The following is a 22779-nucleotide window of genomic DNA, read 5'->3' as shown; positions in this document are numbered from 1 at the left end:
CTGTCCATCATCAACTCCCACAGCCTTCCCACACTCATATCCATTGAGTCGGTGATGCCATCCAACCATCTCATCCTCTGTCGTCCCCTTCTCCTCCTGCCCTCAATCTTTCCCAGCATCAGGGTCTTTTCAAATGAGTCAGCTCTTCACATCAGGTGGCCAAAGTATTGGAGTTTCAGCTTTAGCATCAGTCCTTCCAATGAACACCCAGGACTGATCTGCTTTAGGATGGACTGGTTGGATCTCCTTGCAGTCCAAGGGACTCGCAAGAGTCTTCTCCAACACCACAGTTCAAAAGCAGCAATTCTTTGGCGCTCAGCTTTATAGTCCAACTCTCACATCCATACATGACCAGTGGAGAAACCATAGCCTTGACTAGACAGACCTTTGTTGGCAAAGTAATGTCTCTGCTTTTGAATATGCTGTCTAGGTTGGTCATAACTTTTTTCCTTCCAAGGAGTAAGCGTCTTTTAATTTCATGGCTGCAGTCACCATCTGCAGTGATTTTGGAGCCCAGAAAAATAAAGTCTGACACTGTTTCCACTGTTTCCCCATCTATTTCCCATGATGTGATGGGACTGGATGCCATGATCTTCGTTCTCTGAATGTTGAGCTTTAAGCCAACTTTTTCCCTCTCCTCTTTCACTTTCATCAAGAGGCTCTTTAGTTCTTCACTTTCTGCCATAAGGGTAGTGTCATCTGCATATCGGAGGTTATTGATATTTCTCCCGGCAATCTTGATTCCAGCTTGTGCTTCCTCCAGCCCAGCGTTTCTCATGATGTACTCTGCATAGAAGTTAAATAAGCAGGGTGACAATATACAGCCTTGACGTACTCCTTTTCCTGTTTGGAACCAGTCTGTTGTTCCATGTCCAGTTCTAACTGTTACTTCCTGACCTGCATACAGATTTCTCAAGAGGCAAGTCAGGTGGTCTGGTATTCCCATCTCTTCCAGAATTTTCCAGTTTATTGTGATCCACACAGTCAAATGCTTTGGCATAGTCAGTAAAGCAGAAGTAGGTGTTTTTCTGGAACTCTTTTTCGATGATCCAGTGGATGTTTGCAATTTGATCTCTGGTTCCTCTGCCTTTTCTAAAACCAGCTTGAACATCTGGAAGTTCATAGTTCACATATTGCTGAAGCCTGGCTTGGAGAATTTTGAGCATTACTTTACTAGCATCTGAGATGAGTCAATTGTGCAGGAGTTTGAGCATTCTTTGGCATTGCCTTTCTTTGGAATTGGAATGAAAACTGACCTTTTCCAGTCCTGTGGCCACTGCTGAATTTTCCAAATTTGCTGGCAGCACTTTCACAGCATCATCTTTCAGGATTTGAAATAGCTCAACTGGAATTCCATCACCTCCACTATCTTTGTTTGTAGTGATGCTTCCTAAGGCCCACTTGACTTCACACTGCAGGATGTCTGGCTCTAGGTGAATGATCACACCATCATGATTATCTGGGTCGTGAAGATCTTTTTTGTACAGTTCTTCTGTGTATTCTTGCCACCTCTTTTTAATATCTTCTGCTTCTGTCAGTTCCATACCATTTCTGTACTTTATTGAGCCCATCTTTGCATGAAATGTTCCCTTAGTATCTCTACTTTTCTTGAAGAGATCTCTAGTCTTTCCCACTCTATTGTTTTCCTCTATTTCTTTGCACTGATTGCTGAGGAAGGCTTTCTTATCTTTCCTTGCTATTCTTTGGAACTTTGTGCCTAGCAGAGTACAAATGCCCCCTTTGGACAGAGACTTTAGCGTGTTAATGAAGCAAAAGTCACTTTTGGACACTTTCGGGTTGCATCCACGCAGGCTCGTTCTTGTAGTCAAGTCAGAACCGGTTTGGGGCAGTTGACCACTATATATCTCTCAAAACATGTATCTCTCAAAGTACAGCTGCAAAACATCTCTGCCAAATGCCAGGTACTTTTGAAATGAACACAGAGATAAATCTGGTCAAATGTCCAGCTCTCAGGGTCTGGTATGGAAACATAAGTCACAGGTCCACAGTTTTTAGGAGCTGGTATGGTGACACCACTTGATACTCAACCATAAAAAAGAATCAAATTTTGCCATTTGAAACAGCATGGAGTAATCTGGAGGTTGTTATGCTTAGTGAATTAAGTCAGACAAAGACAAATACTGTATTATATCACTTATATGTGGAATCTAAAAAATACAACAAACTAAAGAATATAAGAAAAAAGAAACAGACTCACAGATATTAAGAACAAACCAGTGGTTATACTAGTGAGGAAAGGAAGAGGAGAGGGTCAAGATAGGGATTGGGGATTCAGACATAAGTAAGCTACAAGAAGGTATTGTATAGCACAGAGGATAAAGCCAATATTTTATAACTATAAATGGGGTATAGTTTTTAAAAATTGTGAATAACTATGTTGTATACCTTAAACTTACATAATATTGTAAATCAATTATACTTCACTTCAAAGAAAAAATGGCACAATCCACTAAAAAAAATCTCTTCTCTTGCTTAGGCTTCCTGGCAGCCCAAAAGAAAAGGCCTATTGGAAAGAAGGAAATGATTCAGAGGTCTAAACGGTAAGGCCAAAAGAATAAGTAACTATAAAAGTATAAATCAGGCCACCAAATGGTCAGGAGCTGTAGCTTGTCCCAGAATAAAAGCATTATGCTCTAGTTACAACATTATGAGCAAATTAGCTATAAAAACAGTTTCTCACTTATGGTTCTAAAATGGAAATGAAAATTAGCAGATCATGGTATGGATACCTCATATAAAAAATACAAAGAGTTGCCATGAATTTTTATGCTTTACTCAGGCTTGGTTTTGTTAGAAACTTAAATATAAATAAAAATATTTTGAAATAAAGGTAAATACTTCTTTGGGGCTCTATTTCTAGGCAATCCTTTTTCTAGGAATTGTATCTAATATAATAAGAGATAAGGAAATAATCTCAGAAATATAACACATTAGGTTTATATCTAAATAAAGTTTGAAACTTAAATAAAGTTTCAGAATCATATGTACACTGCCACCATTTGTAGTCTTTTAAAAAAAAGTATTTGTGCTTACATAGATGCATATAGTGGGTTGGCCAAAATTCAGTATTTTCCAGAAGATGGCTCTAGCAGCACTTATTTGTCTTTAACTTCTTTCAAAACAATCTTGTTAGGTTGTATTGTGATAGCTGTCTGTCATATCAGAATGCATTTTAAAACTTATCAAAATTGGTGAATTTTTGTGTATCTATTTTAATATTGAAGATGGAAGAAAAAGAGCAAATTTTCAGTATATTATACTTTATTATTTCAAGAGTGATAAAAACACAGCTGAAGGGCAAAAAAAGATTTGTGCAATATATGGAGAAGGTGCTGTGACTTATCGAATGTATCAAAAGCGGTTTACAAAGTTTCATTTCGTGCTGGAGATTTCTTGCTGGAAGTTCCACAGGTGATGGGGTTGATCAGTTGAAGTTGATAGCGATCAAATTGAGACATTGAGAACAATCAACATTATACCTCGCCAGAGACAGCCAATGTACTCAGTATATCCAAATCAAATATTGAGTCTCTAAAAACCATTTGCACCAGTTTGATTATGTTAATCACTTTGATGTTTAGGTTCCACATAAGTTTAAGCGAAAAAAACCTCCTTGACCATATTTCTGCATGTGATTCTCTATTAAACATAACAAAAGCATTCTGTTTTTTAAAACAAATTGTGACGGGTGATCAAAAGTGGATACTGTACAATAATATGGAAAGGAAGTGATCGTGGGGCAAGCAAAATGAACCACCAACCACACCAAAGTTGATGTTCATCCAAAGAAGGTGATGTTGTATATATGGTGGGATTGGAAGGGAGTCCTTTACTGCGAGCTGCTTCTCGAAAACCAAACAATTAATTCCAACAAGTGCTGCTCCCAGTTAGACCAACTGAAAGCAACACTCGCGGAAAAGTGTGTCAGACTAATTCCGTTGAATCAGTCAACACAAAACACATAATCTTTCATCAGGATAACACAAGACCGCATGTTTCTTTGTTGACCGAGAAAAAACTGTAACAGTTTGGCTGGGAAGTTGTGATTCATCTGCCGTGTTCACCAGACGTTGCACCTTCAGAGTTACATTTATTCTGGTCTTTATAAAATTAATGGAAAATTTTTCAATTCCCTGGAAGACTGTGAAAGGCACCTGAAACAGTTCTTTGCTCAAAAAGATAAAAAGTTTTGGGAGGATGGAATTATGAAGTTGCCTGGAAAATGGCAGAAGGTAGTGGAACAAAACTGAATACACTGGTCAACGAAGTTCTCAGTGAGAATGAAAAACAGGTCTTTTATTCGCATTTTAAAACTGAAGGAACTTTTTGGCCAATGCAAGACTTTTTTCCCCAAATGGTTGATCATACTATATACAGAAGTTTGTAGCTTGTTTTATTTTGCTTAACACTATATTGTGAGTATTGTGAATGTTTTCCCATATCATAAAAGCTATTTGAAACATTTTGTGCTTTGTAATAATTTTATTATAGTCCATAATTTATTTGTTTTCTTGTTGGAAACTTAGATTATTTCCAATTAAAGTGTATCTATCAAATGCATCTTTGATCCTGTTCCTTAAAACATGGTTCTTTAAAATCAGTGGCATCCAATCCGTGATGGACAGAGCCCAAGATTTTCACTTGGCGAGACCTTCACCCCATCTGTTTCCCCTGTACTCTCTCCATGAAACCTTGACTCCATTCTTACCAACACTCGCTTCTCCTCCCACCTCCTTTCTACTCTTAACTTCTTCAAGACCCACCTCAAACTTATTCTTTTTGGTCTTCATTGACCTCCTTCTCAGAATAAGGTTTTTTTATTTCCTATAACTCTGTATAGCATTTTGTAGATATGACCCATTGTACTTTTTTTGCATTATTTTTCATCTTTAGAAGTATGGTAGGAATATGTAGTCATTATCTTATATTGAAACCATACATTTTTGCATACAGAGTGCCAAGAAGTTCATCCACACCCTTTATTCCTTTCCTTTCCCAGAAGTGACCACTATCAGCAGAATTTTATATGATTTTGTGTATCTGTATCTCTCTCCAGATCTTGAACATAGGCCAGGGTTCTTTATGTCCAAGTATCTAACAGGGAGCTGGGCCCACAGCAGGCCCACAGGCTCTCTAAGGGACTGAGTGCCTGGAGAGCAGTAGGGCTTAGGAGATGTGGGCAGAAGTGACTGTGTGCCTCTGTGGCCAGTGACCTCACTGCTTCTGTCTTTCCACCGGTACCATTTCCAAGGATTTATGAACAGCTTCCCGAAGTACAGAAAAAGAGAGAAGAAGAAAAGAGGAGATCAGAATATAAGTCATACCGGCTACGAGCCCAGCTGTATAAGAAGGTTAGTCGGTCCTAGAGCAGGATTGATGAGGTTTACCAGGGGAAAGGGAAATCGAGGCCTGTTTGAATTAGCCATATTTGGAGAGTGAACTTAACCTAATAAATACATTGTACCACCACTGAAATTTATAAGACAAAAGCACCTGTAACTAGATTTCAAATCTGAAAATCTAAAAAGGCAAATCTAAAAACGGCTCCTTTCAGGGGCTTCACTAGAGGTCCAGTGTGTTTGAGACTCCGTGCTCCCACTGTAGGGCACAGGTTCAGTCCCTGGGTGGGAACTAAGATGACATGTGCTGCATGGTGTGGCCAAAAAAGGAATGTTTTTTTAATTTTTTAAAATTATTCAGTAGATAAATAAGTCACCTTCCAGGGACATTTGGAGTGAAACCAAATTTCATACTTAGGTGTCAGTTTAGATGCTATACTGGAAATCCCCACATCCTTCAGAATTGTTGGGCTTTCATTTGAGCCCCAAATGGTAGTTTTATGTCCCTTATAGGTAAATCATATACCATTAGAACTTTTCAGACAAACTGGGAAATGTCCAAGTGTAGCATATAAGTTGCTAGTTTGGGGACTCGGGGCCTTGACACCACCACCATTTCCTACCCATAGCCCCAGTCGAATCAATGGCGCTACAAGTCCCAGAACCTCACAGGCCAGGGGACTTGCTGCCAGTGAATTCCTTGAGAAAGCAGATGGACTTGAAGGTCCAGGTCCTTCAACGGTTCTCATTTCTTTCCCAACCCCCTTGTTTCACCCTCAGAGGACTCTGAAAGTCAGGAACCAAGAGACGAGTTCATAGACCCATGTGGGATTGGAGAGTTGCTCCTGGAGCGTGCGCCGCAGCTTGGGCTGGGCTTCCTCAAGTAGGGAGGCGCGGGTGCTGCTGCGCCGCTGGGTGGGGTGTCAGCGTCCTGAGGCCAGGCTTCTTCTCGTTGTGCTTGTGTGTTTGTGAACTGACGGACGGATTAGTCTGTTAGGATTATATTAACGTAATGTTTCTGTGTAGACTATAACAGACTGTCGATCGTCTTTCCTAAACACTTGAGGAAGTGTTTTTTTTAACTATAATTACCATATTTTCTGAAGCTGGGAAAGATGAGGCTGGGGAGAACCACACTGATCTCTTCAGAAGCTCGTCTAGGGTGAGGAGTGGCTGTCTGCCTCTGATGGCAAGAGTATCTAACTTCTTTCCTCCCTTTCTTTTCTTCCACAGAAAGTGACCAATGAACTCTTGGGGAGAAAAGTTCCTTGGGACTGAAATAAAGAGTATTTTCCTCAGCGCCTTGGAATTACATTTTATCAGCTTGGAGGAACACAATCCTTACTTTTATGAGTCTGGTTTAATAAAACTTGTCCATGTGTAATGTGGAAGTAGTTCCCTTCTAAAGAGTCTTGGGTAGAATGATGACTAAGCTTATTAATGGTTTAGCAGCAGTGCTTTCTCCACAGTGGCCTTACCTACAAGGATATTTGTTACAATGATACTACCTTAATTCTAGCCAAGCCTAAGTCCCTTTTTGTATGTATTTTTATAGAAAATAAATAACTTCTGATTGACTCATAGTAAAGCAAGCAGCAGCAGGTTTTTTATTTTCCATCTGGAGAGGTGCCGGGAGGTACGCAGTGTTTCCCAGGAGTGTGTAGGAGACTTCAGTCTAAAAGTGCCAGTCAAGGGAAATGGGCTGTTAGATAAAATGTGGTCTTTCTTTAGAAATGCCGTGTAATGTAGTGAGAGCCCTTTTGTTGATTCTGTGGAGACAGTGTCTGCTTCGGTAGCCATGGAGTGGGTCCAGAGACTCTCGGCAGACACAGGCACCTTGGGTCCAGAGCCACATCCTAGCTTCACTCCAACTTCCCTCAGGGCCGCTAGCCTTTAGTAGACATGACTCAGGAGACAACAGTGGCTGGATTTGAATCATGACCTGGTCCTGGCCAGTGAGATGCAGGTGGTGGCACTTCTAGGTCAGGCCGTCCCTGGCTGCCTTCTCCCCTTCAGCAGAGACCTTGGGAACCATAAGAGATCAATGGCAACGTTGGCCCCAGCCCTTCTCACGTGGGTTCTTCTCACAGGCCTTCTCCACGCCCTCTTCATATGATTTTGCATTTCCGTTCACTGAAAGTGGGGAGGGCCCCCGGCATGACACCTGGACACCAAAGGGGCAACCCAGCCTAAGCTGCTGACCCACAGATTCGTGAGCCAGAGAAAAAGGTTTATTATTTTCTGGTAGCTTTTCATGCAGCAATCTGTTGGCATTAGGTAAATGAAACAGTAGCAATCCCAAAAGCCTGAATGGAGCAGAGCCACCCCACCACCAGCGCCTGCACAAACAAGCAATAAGCTTTTACCCTGCTGTCACACTGAGACCTCAGGGGCTGCCTGTTTCTGCAGCAGAGCCGATTCCTCCTGACTAATCCGCTAGAAAACAGATCACAGGCCCCCTCCCTGCTCCAGTGCCTGAGAGACCTGAGCAGAGGGGAAGCAGTAGGTAAATTGAATTTGAGAGAAAGAAATTAGCCTCCAGCTTGTGAATAAGAAAAACTGGCTCGTCTTCTGGAAGCCAAGGCGCTGGTAAAGGGCCACGGCAGAGTGCTGCAGTATGCTGGTGGTAAGGACCACTTCACCATAGCCCTGGTCTCGTGCAAACGTGAGGACAGTCCTGCCCAGGGCTTTGGCTATCCCTTGACCTCGGTGCTCAGGGGCCACACATAGGTGAAGCAGCTCCAACTGCTTCCTCTGCAGGGTGGGCTTCTTAACAGGCAGTGCTCCCACTATGCCCACCACCTGCCCCTTCGACTCAGCCACCCAGAAGCAGGAGCTGCTCTCACTGAGGTAAGATTTAGTGATGTCAGACATGTCTGTGTGCAAAGACATGACTACAAACTGCTTCCAGGGGTATTTGGCAAGGAACCTCAGGGCAGCAAGGAGAGCGAGGCTGGCCACGAAGGCCAGGACCCAGGAGCCAGAGACTAGGATTAGGGCAAGGGGTCCCCCAAGCAAGAGCACAAGGGTTTGGGGCAGCTTCAGGATGTGCCAGAAGGTGGTAGGAATGTGCTCGGCCATCGCCTCAGAGAACAAGTCTATGACCCATTTGCGGTCATTTTCCTGGTATTTGCGGATGTGATAAGGAGCCATAGAAGACTTCTGGTTGTCTGGATCTCGAAGTTTAAGAGAGACCTAGGTGTCCCCTTACGCTTGCCCAGCAGCCCTGGGGAAGAAAGAGGAAGCCATGTGAATGGCCCAGTTACCAGAACCAGGAAGGCCCTGCTCAAAGATGTGTATCTCTGCTTCTACCCAAGAGGAAGTAGGCCACAGCCACTGGGAGAAGGTGTAGAGTCTGAAAGACCTGCATTTGATCACGGCTTCATGCATGACCTTGGGCATGTCATATAATCTCTAAGAATCTGCCTTCTGAAGTTGTTCAGAGGATTTAATGAAAGAACATAAAGCTCTGATTATAAAGTACCCTCCCCGTCTTTCCCCACTCCTAGCCCTCGTCTCAGTTTCTCCATACACTGGCGCTCCATGCAGCAGCCACCCGTGTGTCCTCCTTTTGGTCCCTCTCTCAAGGCCCATACACTGGGGGAAGCCTGTGTTTCCAAGTAATGTTCCTTCCCCCTTGATTGCAGATTCTCAGGCTGCGGAGGTGGCATAAGAGCGTAGCACCAAAAGTGGTCCTGCCTTGAAGGCCGGGGCGAGTCCGGAGCTCAGGCCACACCTGAGAGCACTGTCCTTCCTCCCACGTTCTCTCACCTGCCGTCACAAGAGCCTGGAGTGTCCACGGCAGCCTCTGCCTGGCCTCGGTCCTCCGCATCTGACTGGCATCCAGGAGAGACTGCAGGGCCTGTTATACTTCTGGGGCCCAGGCCTGGATGGCACCTCATTGGCTGGCTTCTGAATATTTGTTAATCATAAAGCCCAAGCTCAAGAGGCTGGGTCATGATGAGCAGGAAGCCCATTCTTGGGGAATTAGGCTGGAGGGGTCACACAGGGTTTGGAACAGCTCAGGGGTCGTCGCCCTTGTGGCTGGCCTACACCCCCCAGCATGGCAGTTCACCTGGCACCTTGGTGCCCTCTGATGTCCATGCTTGGCCCCACCGCACAGCTGCTGTGACCCTGGAGCATTCGCCCCTCACCTTGTGCCCTGTCATCATAAGCCAGAGTCCAGTTCCAATGGCTCAATACACAAGGTCCTTCAGAGCTGGGTGAGGGCAGCAGGGCATATCATCCAGGTTATGAAGTTTGGGCTCTGTTCGAAGAACATCAGGAGCCCACTGCTGTTCTTTTAGCTGGGGCATAACAACCAGAAGTGGCAGTGAGTTGTGTGATATGTGTGTGTGATTCTGGTGACCTGTGGAAAATGGACTGAAAGGGTCCCAGAGGCTAGTGCAGCGGTCCAAGCAGAAGGGCCTCTGGATACAGATACGCAGGTGCTCACTTTACAAGAACACCTTGTCAAGGGAGGCTTGTGGGAACTAAAATCCATGAGCCCAGGCACAGAGCTGAGTCTGACCAAAGGAAAAGGCATCTTTTTCTTATTTTGCTCAAAGGTGTCACTGCCCACTGCCCACTGAACTGTGTGTCCAGCAGGTTGTGTCAGGTTGAAGGGGGTGCCTTGTTCTTTGTTCACAAAGGAGCCATCTAGTCTAGTGGGGATCCTACAAGACAAAGCGGCAACTTGGACCAGAATGGGGCCATGGATGTAAACTGGCCCTCTTGGAAGTATCTTTTGGGAACAGAAATGACAAGTTAATGCTAATCTGAGGATGAAGAAGGGGTCAGAGGTGACAGCTAGGTTTCTAGCAAGAGCAACTAGGAGGATGCTCCAGAGACCAGACTTGAGAGAGATCACCGCAGAGGTGCCATTTTTAACATTTCAATGTTAAGCAAGATTTGAACGAGGAACCAAGAGAATAGAAGGCTCCAAAGTATAGCTGAGTAACCCTAATGAGTCTCTAATATTAACCAATCAGAAACCAGATGTTCCATCTCTCCCTGCCCTCTCTTTCCTGTATTCTCACCGACTTCTGTGGCTTCCTCAACCCAGTGACCTTGGTTTACATTTTGGCTTTTTAACCTTCCTCATAGTAATGAATGATGATCATGAGGATTTATTGATATGAAATATAATTGTCAAGCTATAAAAGATTACAAAACTATGTTTTCATTCATTTTTGAAAAAATAAAACAATAATTTATATTCACAGCATGCAGAAAGAAATGTCTTGAATGGTTACACCAAACATTGGCAGCATTTATCTCTGGGTAGAGGAATTACGGGTAATTCTCTGTGTAAGAGATACAAGTCTAAAGTCTCAGGAGATTGCAGGCTCTTGACCCTGCTTTCAAATGATGAAACTGAGGCTTGAGAATCTACCTGTCTCTGCCTCAGCCAACTCCTTTTTAAAAAAAATTTATTGAATGACAGTTGATTTACAATGTCTTAATTTCTGCTGCACAGCAAAGTGACTCAGTTATACATATATATTCTTTTTCATATCCTCCATTATGGTTTATCACAGGATATTGAATATAGTTCCCTGTACTATACAGTAAGGCCCTTGTTGTTTATCCATTCTGTGTATAATAATTTGCACCTGCTAATTCCAAATTCCCACTCCCTCCCTCTCCCACATGGCAACCACAAGTTTACTCTCTAAGTCTGATTCTGCTTCTGTCCTGTGGACGAGTTCATTGTGTCCTCTTTTAGATTCCACATGCAAGCGGTCTCGTATGGTATTTGTATTTGTCCTTCTCTGTCTTCAGTTGGCATGATGTTCTTGAGGTCCATTTACACTGCTGCAAATGAACTTCAGCCAACTCTTGACAGTCAGTCTAAACAGACCCATCGAAGATTGTGAATTCCTGAAGGTAAGGCAGGTGTGTTATTCTTATTTTTAATTAACCATTCAAATTTGTACAACTCAGTGGTTCTTAGTACATTCACAATGTTGTATAATCACTTCTGTCTTGTTCTGAAGCATTTTCATCACCCCAAAATGAAACCCCTTAGTCAGTCACTCCATTTCTACCCGTTGCACCCCTGGCGACCACTAGCCTGCTGTCTCTTTGGATTTACCTATTCTGGATGTTCCATTTAAATGGAATCACACAATATATGAACTTTTATGTTTAGTTTCTTTCACTTTGGTTCTCAAAGTTCACCCGTCCTAGCAGGTATCAGTACTTCATTGCTTTTTATGGCTGAATAATGTTCCATGGAAAGGATAGACTGCATTTGTTTATCCAGCCAAACTGCTGTCCTAAGTTTGACTTGCCCACCAGCAGTGAGTCTTGTTTTACAGTATGCCTCAGTATTATGCCTGGTGCATGCAGACAGCTGTTGTTTGCTGAGATATTAGATGCCTGGCACTGTGAGAAAGCACCTTTCCTGTACTGTACTATTTGACATTCACAACCAGCTAAGAGCTAAGGATCATATTGCTTCCATTTTACAAATGTGAAACCGAGGCTTACAAACCTGAGATATCCTACCCAGGAGAGTGGCACCCAAGCCTTGGCTCGAAGTTTTGACTCGAAGGCCTAAACAGTTTGCTTTTTCAGTACCACATGCTGACCCCAAAAGGCAGGTATCTGACAAGCGTTTGAGTTATTAGTATAAAGCACTGTATGCCAACAAAAACAGCTGTCTGCTGGGATGCAAGATTCACCTCTAAGCCTCATCACGCCCCTATGTTCAGGCCATACTTGACCCAGATCCAGTATGTGCCTAAGGCTCAAGGTCCAGTTCAGTGCTACCTCCTCCATCAAGATTTCTGACCCCTGACAACCAGATGGATCTTGCATCTACTCCCTCCTTTGAAGACTTTGCACTTCTCATCCAGCACTTATATTGCTGTTAATTTGTTACTTGCTAAAAACTGTTAACTTATTAACAGTTAAACAGTTACTAGTAACCTGATAAATTATTTTATTTTTCTATTACTTGTAGGAACCTGATTATAATAGGTAGTTATCTTTTTGAAATCACTGTTATTCCCAGAGTTATGGGACTTGAGGGCAGCATGTCAATGAAATCCCATGCTTGCACTTATGAAGAACACTTGCCTGTTACACCAGCTAAGCCCAGAAATGGGTCAATGAACTGGAAGTTAGACAATCACGTAGTGTCGTGTTTTGGAAGTCTCAGAAAGAGGAGGAAAATGTCCTGGAAAGAACATCATCTCCCCTGATCTCTCATCAGGGTTCCCAGTAAGCCAGCCTCAGGTCAGTTCCCTGGATTCCCACTGAGCACTCATAACTTAAAGGACATGAGTGAGAGGAAGTAACAGCAAATTGTTTCAAGAGGAAAGAAAGTGGTTCTATAGGTCACTCCTTGGCAAGATGTTCAGAAATACTGGAACAATGATTCCAGCTATATAGAAATACTTCTAAACTTTTAACGAAAGGGAGGCGTTATCAGGCCCCAACACTCAAACTAGGATAACCCAAGCTCATTTTATATACATCACCAAAGGGCCTAATTATGAAGGTGTGGGTGGGTAAAGGGGAACGAGGTATGTTAATGTTCAAGAGGCCTGAAGTGAGGCAGGAGGGTGGGGGGACAGGAACCTGACCCAGAAGTTGAGTAGCAAGGACCACCCTGAGAGGTCCAAGGCCAAAGCCAGGCTAGGGATCCTTGCAGCGAGGGGCCACGAAAATAAATACCTTTGGCCTCATTCTCCTGCTGGCCTCCCCACTCCACACACTGGCCAAAGCCAAGGGGAAGGGAGGACCTCTTGCTGTGTACATGGTAAGTCAGCCTCCAGGGCAGAGAGAAGAGTGGAGAAGGATGAAGAGTGAGCTGGAGGGAACGATGGCAGATAAATGGTAGAGGATTATGAAAACAGTACAAACTTGGCTCATTCTGAGACCAATCACCTAGAGAGTTGTGCTTTACTCAGTTTTGTAACACAGAGTGCAGATAGCACAGCAGTCAGCAAAACAAAACCAGGTGCAGAGAAGCAGCCGCAACCCTAGCACAGGTTCCAGGTTTCCAGACAAGCAGAAAGGTCATCAAAGGAGAAAGCGAAAATGAGAATTGCAGCAGGTGGCCTGAAAAAGCCTGTGAACCCCAGGGCTCCTTCTAAAAAGAAGGCGCAGTGCTTAGGAGCATTCTTTTAGTTTTCCCGAGTGTGAGGTGGGGAGAGGGGCAGGGGATTAAAGATTCAGCCACTGTAGTGGCAGCTTTCCTTGCTCCCAGGACTGGGGAGATGGGGAGCAACGACTGCCTGGGTGACAGAGGCCCCTGCCCTCACATTATCCTAGCGACAGCTGGCTTTCTGCCTTAGTATCCCTTCTTAACCCTGTAACCCTTGACCAAGGAGCCAAATGAGGGTGGCCAGCCAAACTGCATCCCTTCTCTTCCAGCATGAAAGGCCCTATAACCACTGGTTGCTTTCGCTGGGGGAGTGTTTAGGCTCTGAAGCAAACTGGTTAATTTAAGAAGAAAGAGAACATTATTCCTAAATTGGCCCAACTTTTTTAAGAAAAAAAGTTTGTGGACCTTATGTTAACTTTTTTCCCAGGAAATGGCATTACTTCTTTTTCCTTCTTCACCCAAAGGCTCATAGAGTTAAAAAAAAAAAAAATCTATATAGTTACAGGTATAAATCCTTTCAAAACTCTTCATAACATAGTTCAGCTTCAAACTCTTCATAGTTCAAACATAGTTCAGCTTCACCAGTAGTCTGATATTTCAAAATGGTGAAAATGTTGAGAAGTTTAAAGGCATTGTTGGTGAGTCTGCTGAGATTGGCACACTTGTGCAGCTATTACAACTGCGAAGTGGCATCTTTCTGGTATTAAAAATTCATATCCTCTTCCCCAGTAATTCCACTGCAGGGAAGCTATCCTACAGAAAAAGACATGTACAGAGATTTACTTGCAAAAGCAAAATGAAAAATTGAAAGCTGTGTTAATATATAAAAATAGAATTACATTATGTGAAGTTTCACTTTTACGAAGAACTTGTTTGATAGTTATGGCTGTGTGGAGTCATTAGGAGCATAGAATCGGGGGTCAATTGGAGTTTTAATCCTGGCTACAGGCACTTTGAGCTTTAGGGCAGCTTTGACTTCTCCCTAGGCTTCAGGAGAAAAGATGCCTTCATAATGGAGAAGTCTGAGGTACCACCTTAACAAAGCGACCAAACTGTATCACGAGTGATGAGGCCAAGTGACGGTATGTGCCTCCCAGTAATGTAAAATTGGAAGGACACAAAGTCTACGTATCATTCTCCAAAATATTTAAACTGACTCGAATCACAAACAAACTCATTCCGAAATTCTGAAAGACATCTGGGGTACTCCTCAAAAAATGTCAACATCACCTTTTAAAAAAAAATTGTTCTATATTAAAGGAGCCTTTAAAAGAGACATGACTGTTGATAAAAGACAGAAACCAACAAAATTCTGTAAAGCAATTCTCCTTCAATTAAAAAATAATTGAGAGAGACATGACAACTAAATACAACAGAGGATGAAATGCCTCAAGGTCTGCAATTTACTTTCAAATATTTCAGAAAAGAAGTGTTTGCCCATGCATAGACAAGACTAAGAACAAGCAAACTTAGCAAAACATTAACATACAGCCTGTAACTCTATCTTGACTGACACAACCATATTTTAAGACAAAATATGAAAAAAAAACCCAAACCACTTATAAAACATGATTTTTAGCTGTATGACCTTGCGCACATTATTATTTGTACAACCTTTTAATGGGAGTAATCTACTTCATATGATGCTGTGATAATTAAATGAATTCTTGCATACAAAAACTTGGAACCAGGAAGCTTGGAACGATGATGCTGGAGTAGCCAGAATTAAGTGCAAGAGTATGAGCTGATGGATAGAAAGTCATTTAGATAAGAACCTAGTATATTGTAGACATTCAATAAATGTTTGCAATTATTCCAATTATATAAAAATAAAATATATTTGGACAGAAACAGAAGACAATAACAACAATAACCGTGATTATCTTTTAAAATATGAAGAGGTAGGACCAGGAGTGGTTTTTTTCCCTTTGTTACCATTCTGTATTTTCAAACTTTCTACAACACAACATAACAGATTTTATGATCTAGGAAAAATAATGAATGTTTTTTATAAAAGCTGAAAAAATTTTAATATTTGTCATTTCACAAAACATCTTTTGTTGACATTCTACAAATGATACCATCCAATAATGTTCCAATACTTTCTTCTTGTGAAGATAGTTTATATACCTATAAACATAAAAGACAGATTATGACATGCTGACATTCATGCACTACTAATTTTCATTATACAAAAACATATATGTGACCTAATTTATTACTCAATTATTAGGATAATGGGATGGAATCACAATGTGATTAAGGTATGCAAAGTAAACAGCAACTCATCACTGTCAAAAGTTTCAACTGCAGTTATAGTGATAACTCTCTAAACATCAAAACATTTGTACCAATTTTAAAAGCACACATGTAGACATTAACTTCTTACTATATTTTATATTTCAAATGTAAGCTTGATATCTAAAGTTATCTATTCTTTTTAAAAGAATGTCTATACCAACTAAGTTTCTAATTATCTTGCATAAATCTCCATTTCTTTGCATGCCTTACCATTTTTCAAGTGATTTTTAATTATATTAACCTTTCTTAAAAGTGAAAACAATATAGAAGCACTGGTGATCAACAAGCAAACAGTATTATTCCACATGCATCATGCTCTTTCTAAAAATACGGGTTTACAAACCTTTTTGACTTCTGTAATATTTGTTATTTCAGGGAGATTTTCCAGAGGAACCTGATGACCTTCTACCTGAGATATTAGGTGTTCTTGATTTATTTGTTTTTCACCCTCTTCAATATAAGCAATCAGAATTGAAGTATCATTTGCTGAGACACCAAATTTTTTCAAGGCCTCTGAAATCTAAGGGGTGAAAAAGACAATAAAACCAGTAGTCTCAGCATGTGAAACCTCTCCCCATTTGCAGCCTTTCCTGGTCAGATTCTTATTTTTCTTATCCTAGTGGTTCTCTCTGCCTACAGCTTTGCAATGTCCCTTCCTAATCTCTACCAACTCTGCCTCTAGAGTACTCCCTGCTGGAACCTGCACCTCATTCCCACAGAATCCAGCCTGGACTTTGACTGGGTGGACCCAGTGACTCTCGCCACGCCCTCCTGCCCTCCAGCCAGTGGGGCTGTTTGGGCTCCCATCCTTTCCTACTTTTCTTGCCTGTGCCTGCACTTTGTCCTCTACCTGGACTGCCTGCATCTTTCAAGGGTCCAGTTCAAAGGTCACTCCTTTAGCACTTTCCTCCTTATAGAATTGCTTCTTTGTTCCCACAGATTTGCATTATTATTCCATTATATCAATTATCTTAGGACATTTGAACTTTGTCTTGTTTATCTGCCTTTCTTGGGAACATTTCTGACCCTAGACTGGAACAGGGACAAGCTCAACACACGTTTATGAACTGCAGTCTCGAGTTATTTCAGTGATCTCAAAGAAACAATTACCAGTAATTTCCCCCAAGATACTGGGGAATTCTATTACTACATTTTATAAATTTTTCAAACATCTGTATTTTAAACCATGCCACAGGTTTCCTAACCTTCCTCTCCATGTCTCCATACTTGACTGTGTTTAGTGAAAAAGTGAGTGAAGTCACTCAGTCATGTCCGACTCTTTGTGACCCCATGGACTGTAGCCTACCAAGCTCCTCTGTCCATGGGATTCTCGAGGCAAGAATACTGGAGTGGATTGCCATTTCCTTCTTCAGGGGATGTTCCCGACCCAGGGATTGAACCCGGGTTTCCCACATTGGAAGCAGACGCTTTAACCTCTGAGCCACCAGGGAAGCCCCTAACTGTGTTTAGTAGTTAGTTACTTAGTGAGTTCAGTCGCTCAGTCCTGTCCGACTCCTTGTAACCCCATGAGTAATAATTAAACTTCGTCAGCAAAATTAGTTGACTTTTTAAAAAATATGTCCAGGTAGAATGTTTTTAACTCAAAAACTTTGATTACTATCAGTATCTCAAACACAAACTCTTCCTATGCACTGCGTGTAGGAGCATGTGTTAAGAGCTAGTCTAGGTACCAGGCAGATTTCTGGTATATGGAAAAGGCATGGTTCTATCCTCAAAGAGTTTATAGGGAGAATAAAAGATGTGCATGGTAACACACAAATACCCATACCTAATTTTTATCATGAGATTTAAATAGCATTTTCCTGACTCTGTATGTCACGAAGGACAAATAAAACTATCCTCACTTAATTTAGCTAAATTTCATGTGAGTGACTCCAATGCTTACTTGTCTAGTAGGCAGCAATGCTAAACCTCAACTCTCTGTCCAGCACTCACTCTTCACTGTTATTTTGGTTTGTTACCAGCAACAGGCTCCAACCCAACACTGAGTCACATACAGGCTACCATGACAAGGTCAACAGATATAAAGAAAGTATATATTCCATATTAATTACATTGTTATTTGGGGAAAGATTGAAAATAACTTCAGTAGATAGAGTTCTTGTCTTCATTTTCCCCAGTTTGTAGAGGTGAACTGCTTTGTTTGCGGCCACAATTATCTGAAATGGATCAACAATCTACCAAAGAGAACAGAAAGAATTACACACAAAGAATCTGGAGTACTCTGAAGAACAATGCCCTGTACCCTCGAGTGTCAGGCTATTTTACTTCATCACAATTTCTATATTTTCAAAATTGCCAAAACCTCAAGGGCCTAGGTGTTTAGAAAAATCTTGGGCAAATTCCTTAGCATTTTATCTTTTAGAAGCAGATAATCATCTCACTACTTCATAGAGTTGTTGTGAAGATTAAGTGAGTTAGCAGTAATATAAAGAACTTAACAAATAAGCACTAAATAAAGGCTGGCTACCACATGCTCAAAGTCATAATAAATGGCATAACTAGGATTTAAGTCCTGGTGATTCTACCACTATGCAATGCCTCCTTTACAGAGATTTTCTAGGTCACACAAGAAGATGGATATCTAGGCATCTGCCATCATATCAGAGGGAGACCACCTTTCACGTCTCCTAGGGCGGGGCTCAGCACTTGGCTTCTGCTGCTGCTAAGTCGTGTCCGACTCTGTGCGACCCCACAGATGGCAGCCCACCAGGCTCCCCCGTCCCTGGGATTCTCCAGGCAAGAACACTGGAGCGGGTTGCCATTTCCTTCTCCAATGCATGAAAGTGAAAAGTGAAAGTGAAGTTGCTCAGTCCTGTCTGACCCTCAGTGACCCCATGAACTGCAGCCTTCCAGGCTCCTCCGTCCATGGGATTTTCCAGGCAACAGTACTGGAGTGGGGTGCCATTGCCTTCTCCAACTTGGTTTCTATTCACTGTTACATTGAAGGCTGGCCAAATCTGAATCCACTCTACAGATTAGACAAGTCCTTTTACTTAAAGATAACAATTTTGGGCTAACCCATAACATCATGAAAAATCATCAGATTCTTAAACTCCCCATAAAGGTCACTCATTGCCATGAGTACTTACCACTGTAGGATTTATTAATGAGCCATCAATGGCACCTTCCATGGCCTTTTTTCTCAAGCCCGCAGCATTTTTTACATCTTTAAATAACAGAAGGGTCACCCTGTATTCAGGAAATAGGTCCAGCTGATGTGTTAACTGCATTTCATAGATAAGCAGGATGCTACTGCACAAGACCAAAAGACCAAAAGTTAACAACTGTAAGTCACGAACAAATATCCTTGCTCATAATTAAAGTATTACTACTTTAATAATAAGATGTAGAACTGTTAAACTTGAAAAATCTACCCCAAAACATCTGGCAGCCTCATGACAGACTGTCTTCCTAACCCTGCTAAGCTGTTCTAGCTTCCTTCCTGGGAAATGATCAAGGGCAACACCGGGTCCCCTAGCTGTAGAGATAAGGCAGGCTCTGGATGAGGGGGAGCTTCTCAACAGACAACCAGGAGCAGGGTACCAAACACTTTCTAGACCACAGGGTACTTACAGCATTAAGGAAACCTCACTCCAACATAGTCTTTTTAGCTTGCTAATCTCACCATTTTATTTATATTTTGGCTCTAGACATAAATATAAGGCAGAAAACAATCTTATAGAAGAAAGTATGACACAACTCAAAGATATTCATTACATACATGGGAATTTAAGCCTAGAGGGTACAATTTTTAAATAGTAACACCCTTTATAGACATAAATTTAACAAGAAAAGGACAGGGTATATACAAAAACATAAAAGCAGCATAAACAACAAATAACTGGAGAGACATAATCTATCTTTGAATGAAAAAACTAAGCACTGCAAAAATATAATCTTTAAAAAATTTCAATTAAAGTCTCAGAGAGATATTTAGGTGAAGCAATTTTATATAGGTTCACTTTATCCTTTTACCTAGGAGGTTTTATTTCCACCATTTTTCTGAAGGAATAAATTGGCAATCTGAAGATTTATGTAATAAGATGTTTTTCTTATCCTGAGTAAAAGGTTGAAAACCTACCTAACTAGTAACAGGCCCAACTACAGAGGCTTTACTGACCAACCACTAAAAACTGTAGTCTTGAAGAGTAGGTAAGGATGTGTAAATATAGTAATAAATAACATTAAGTACTTAACATCTGATTGGAAAATAAAACACAAAATGTGCATAATATGTGGGTTTTTTTAAATGTACACAAAAAGAAAACTACTGAAAAAAACAACAAAATATTATCTTTGACTTGCTGGAATTACATCTGATTTTTTCTGTTACAATGTGGAAAAATAAAATTGTGAATAATGTCTTGGCACAGCAGGGCCACACAATCTTTATTATCATGATAACATCCAATGGAAAAAATATATATATACATAGAATGTATACCCAATTCTACCAAAAAAAAAATCGACTCAGAAAACAAAAACAAAGGAAGCACACCAAAATATGGCCATCTTGGGTAGCAGAATTACAGACAATTTTGTTTTCTAGAAAAAATATTTTTGCATGTTCTGAATTTTCTACAGTGAGCACACAAAAGATAATAAGTACATATAACCAGGGAGGAAACAATTTTTTTGTGTTTTTTGTTTTTACAGTAGGGGGAAAAGGGCGCCTATCAAATGTCAAAAATGGTTTTGGTTTTATATAATTCACTCGCTTAGGTCCGAAACTTCGAACCATCGCTGGATACTTACCTTCCACTCAAATCCCCTATCTTATGCAAAACTCTTGTCAATTTTTAAGTATCATTTTGAAGGGTCCAATTCTCTCCCATACCTACTCTGCCACCGCCGTTGGCCACCTTCTCTCAACAGCGGTGACCTCCTATAAGTCGCCTCACAATTCCTTCCCTCCTATCATCCAACTTCCACCCGGGGGTCAAAGTGATTTTTTCAAAATGTACACCAAATCCTGCCCTGCTATCAAGTCCCTTTATGTCATGGAGTCCCAGACTCTGTGATCTGAGACCTTCCTCCCTCTTCCGCTTCCTAGCGCAGCCCTGCAGACCGCGCTCATTTCCCCACCGCCGCACTGGCCCTTCCAGCTTGTCACCACCCCCAGTCCCTACCCAGCACGTCCCCTCGGACAGGCGGTTACTCTGAATTAATCCTCCCTCCCTTCGACTGGCCAGTAAGAGCCCATTTACCAGCGCCCCCAGGACCCCAGGACTAGTCTCCTATTCTACGAGCTCCTCTGTTACAACTTTGGTGAGTCTCAGGCTCATCAGAATGCTGTATCGTCCGCCCTCGAAGGGAGGCTGAGCCGATCACTGCCGGGCTGCATCCCAGGACCCGACCTTGGCAAACGCTCGATAAACGAGGGCGCCGAGAATCACAGGTATCATCTGGAAAATCACTGGTCTCCAGTCCCCGCCCGACCCGGCCAGCGATGTGGCGCCAGGAGCACTCACCGTCGCGTCCCCGTCCGTTCGTTCGTAAGATCTTCCCCACGGAAACAAAGCCCTCAACTTCCGGGAGATCCGCCGCAGCTGCGCTCCTTCCCCGCCCTCCCCGACCCTGCAGCGTCATTTCGGGTCGGGGTCGGAGGAAGGTTCTCGGGTACCTCCTTACACAGAGTGTTTGGCCGGCGTGAGTCGCGTCTGCTGACCCGAAGGGGAGCAGGGGCTCGGTCCGCCACTTCCTATGAGCGTGGAGGCGAGGCTCCTCCGGCCGGGCCGGAAGCTTGAGTGCGGGTCTTGGCCCCGTCCTTAAGCCGCTTGGCCTTGAACGAGACATCCTGTTTCGTCCTATGCGAAGAAAAGTAATGGCTCCGATGAGCTCTACATATGTCTCCGCTGCTCGAGATTCTACAGTTCTTTTTGGAGGCAACCAGGACTCAGTTTTTTCTTGTTCTGGACGAGGTCCACTTGGCCAGGATCTCCTGGAGCCGAAAGCGCTCGGCGATCTGCTTAGGGTACTTGAGAGAGGTGGCAGTACAACCTCTTCACCCTCTAGGCTCACAAGTTTGCCATCCCTGAGTATATGAGCCTCCGAAAGAGGAGGTCATCCGCTAAATGGATGTTTTTCTTCCATGTTATTCTAACATGTTATTCTTCCATGTTTTTTATGCTTGGGGGCTCATCTGGGTCAATACTTTTCTTTAAACAAAAAGACAGGTAAATAATAAATAGGATAGATATGTGCTATGGAGAAAAAACTAGAGAACAGGGGGTAATGTCAGGCCGTGAGTATTACTATTTAAAATAGGATGGTTAAAAAAGATCTCACCAAAAAGGGCCATTTGTGACTGGAGGAGTTTTGGAGGCAGGTTCTGTGTGTATCTGAAGAGCAGCAATTCCAGGGAACAGAGAGAGTTTAAAGACTCAGAACAGATATGGCCTCATTTAAGAAAGAGCAAAGAGAACTGTGTGGCTTGAGCCCAGTGGGAATATATATGAAATTATTCTGAGGAAAGGCTGGTATCCAGATTATATAACCAACTCCAATTCGAAAATAGTAAGAGACACAGCCTGATTAAGGATAGATGACACAAGTGAACACATTTTAGGAAAGATACATGAAAGGCCAATAAAAACATGAAAAGATGCTCATCATTAGCCATCAGGGAAATAGATACAAATTAAAAACATGAGTTATTACTACATACCCAAAAGAATGCTAAAATTTGAAAGACCTTAAAAATTTTAAATATCAAGTGCTGTCAAACATCCAGAACTGGAACCCTCACATATTGCTAGTCGGAGTATAAAATAAAAATAGTGTAACCACTTTGGAAAAGAGTTTGGCGGTTTCTTGAAAAATTAAATGCATGGCGCTAGTGTTAAAGAATCCACCTGCCAGTGCAGATGATGCAAGAGACTGCTGGTTCGATCCCTGGGTCAGGAGAATCCCCTGGAGGCGGGCATGGCAACCCACTGCAGTATTCTTGCCTAGAGAATCCCATGGACAGAGGAG

At 42.2% G+C, this 22779-nt stretch overlaps 3 protein-coding genes across 14 annotated transcripts in view; 1 reads left to right on the top strand and 2 right to left on the bottom strand.

Annotated features, from left to right (window-relative positions):
* ALMS1 (ALMS1 centrosome and basal body associated protein) overlaps positions 1 to 6747 on the top strand; it is a 183995-nt gene extending 177248 nt beyond the window's left edge. For all 5 annotated transcript variants that reach the window (XM_040223844.1, XM_040223841.1, XM_040223843.1 and 2 more), the window contains 3 exons: positions 2498 to 2561; positions 5273 to 5372; positions 6594 to 6747. In XM_040223844.1, coding sequence (XP_040079778.1) covers positions 2498 to 2561; positions 5273 to 5372; positions 6594 to 6638 — 209 coding nt within the window. In that variant the 3' untranslated portion in view covers positions 6639 to 6747. The remainder of the gene's footprint in view (positions 1 to 2497; positions 2562 to 5272; positions 5373 to 6593) is intronic.
* A 197-nt stretch (positions 6748 to 6944) lies between these two features.
* NAT8 (N-acetyltransferase 8 (putative)) lies at positions 6945 to 9672 on the bottom strand. Its single transcript, XM_040223905.1, has 2 exons — positions 9132 to 9672; positions 6945 to 8586 (listed from the first exon to the last, which is right to left on the bottom strand). The coding sequence occupies exon 2, from the start codon at positions 8511 to 8513 to the stop codon at positions 7809 to 7811; it is 705 nt and encodes a 234-aa protein (XP_040079839.1). The 5' UTR covers positions 8514 to 8586; positions 9132 to 9672; the 3' UTR covers positions 6945 to 7808.
* Positions 9673 to 11261: 1589 nt separating this feature from the next.
* Positions 11262 to 22596, bottom strand: TPRKB (TP53RK binding protein). Of its 8 annotated transcripts, none has more exons than XM_040223911.1 (5): positions 21276 to 22596; positions 18894 to 19056; positions 17856 to 17978; positions 16124 to 16300; positions 11262 to 15609 (listed from the first exon to the last, which is right to left on the bottom strand). In XM_040223911.1, the coding sequence occupies exons 2-5, from the start codon at positions 19032 to 19034 to the stop codon at positions 15523 to 15525; spliced, it is 528 nt and encodes a 175-aa protein (XP_040079845.1). In that variant the 5' UTR covers positions 19035 to 19056; positions 21276 to 22596; the 3' UTR covers positions 11262 to 15522. The 8 variants fall into 8 exon arrangements, with proteins under 8 accessions (XP_040079845.1, XP_040079848.1, XP_040079846.1 ...); XM_040223914.1 differs by having other exon boundaries at positions 18894 to 19053; XM_040223912.1 differs by having other exon boundaries at positions 21012 to 21293.
* Positions 22597 to 22779: the final 183 nt, after the last annotated feature.

Source organism: Oryx dammah, unplaced genomic scaffold (genome assembly GCF_014754425.2).
Source record: "Oryx dammah isolate SB20612 unplaced genomic scaffold, SCBI_Odam_1.1 HiC_scaffold_25, whole genome shotgun sequence".
Lineage (NCBI taxonomy): Eukaryota > Metazoa > Chordata > Mammalia > Artiodactyla > Bovidae > Oryx > Oryx dammah.
This window is presented reverse-complemented; position numbering and strand designations above follow the sequence as displayed.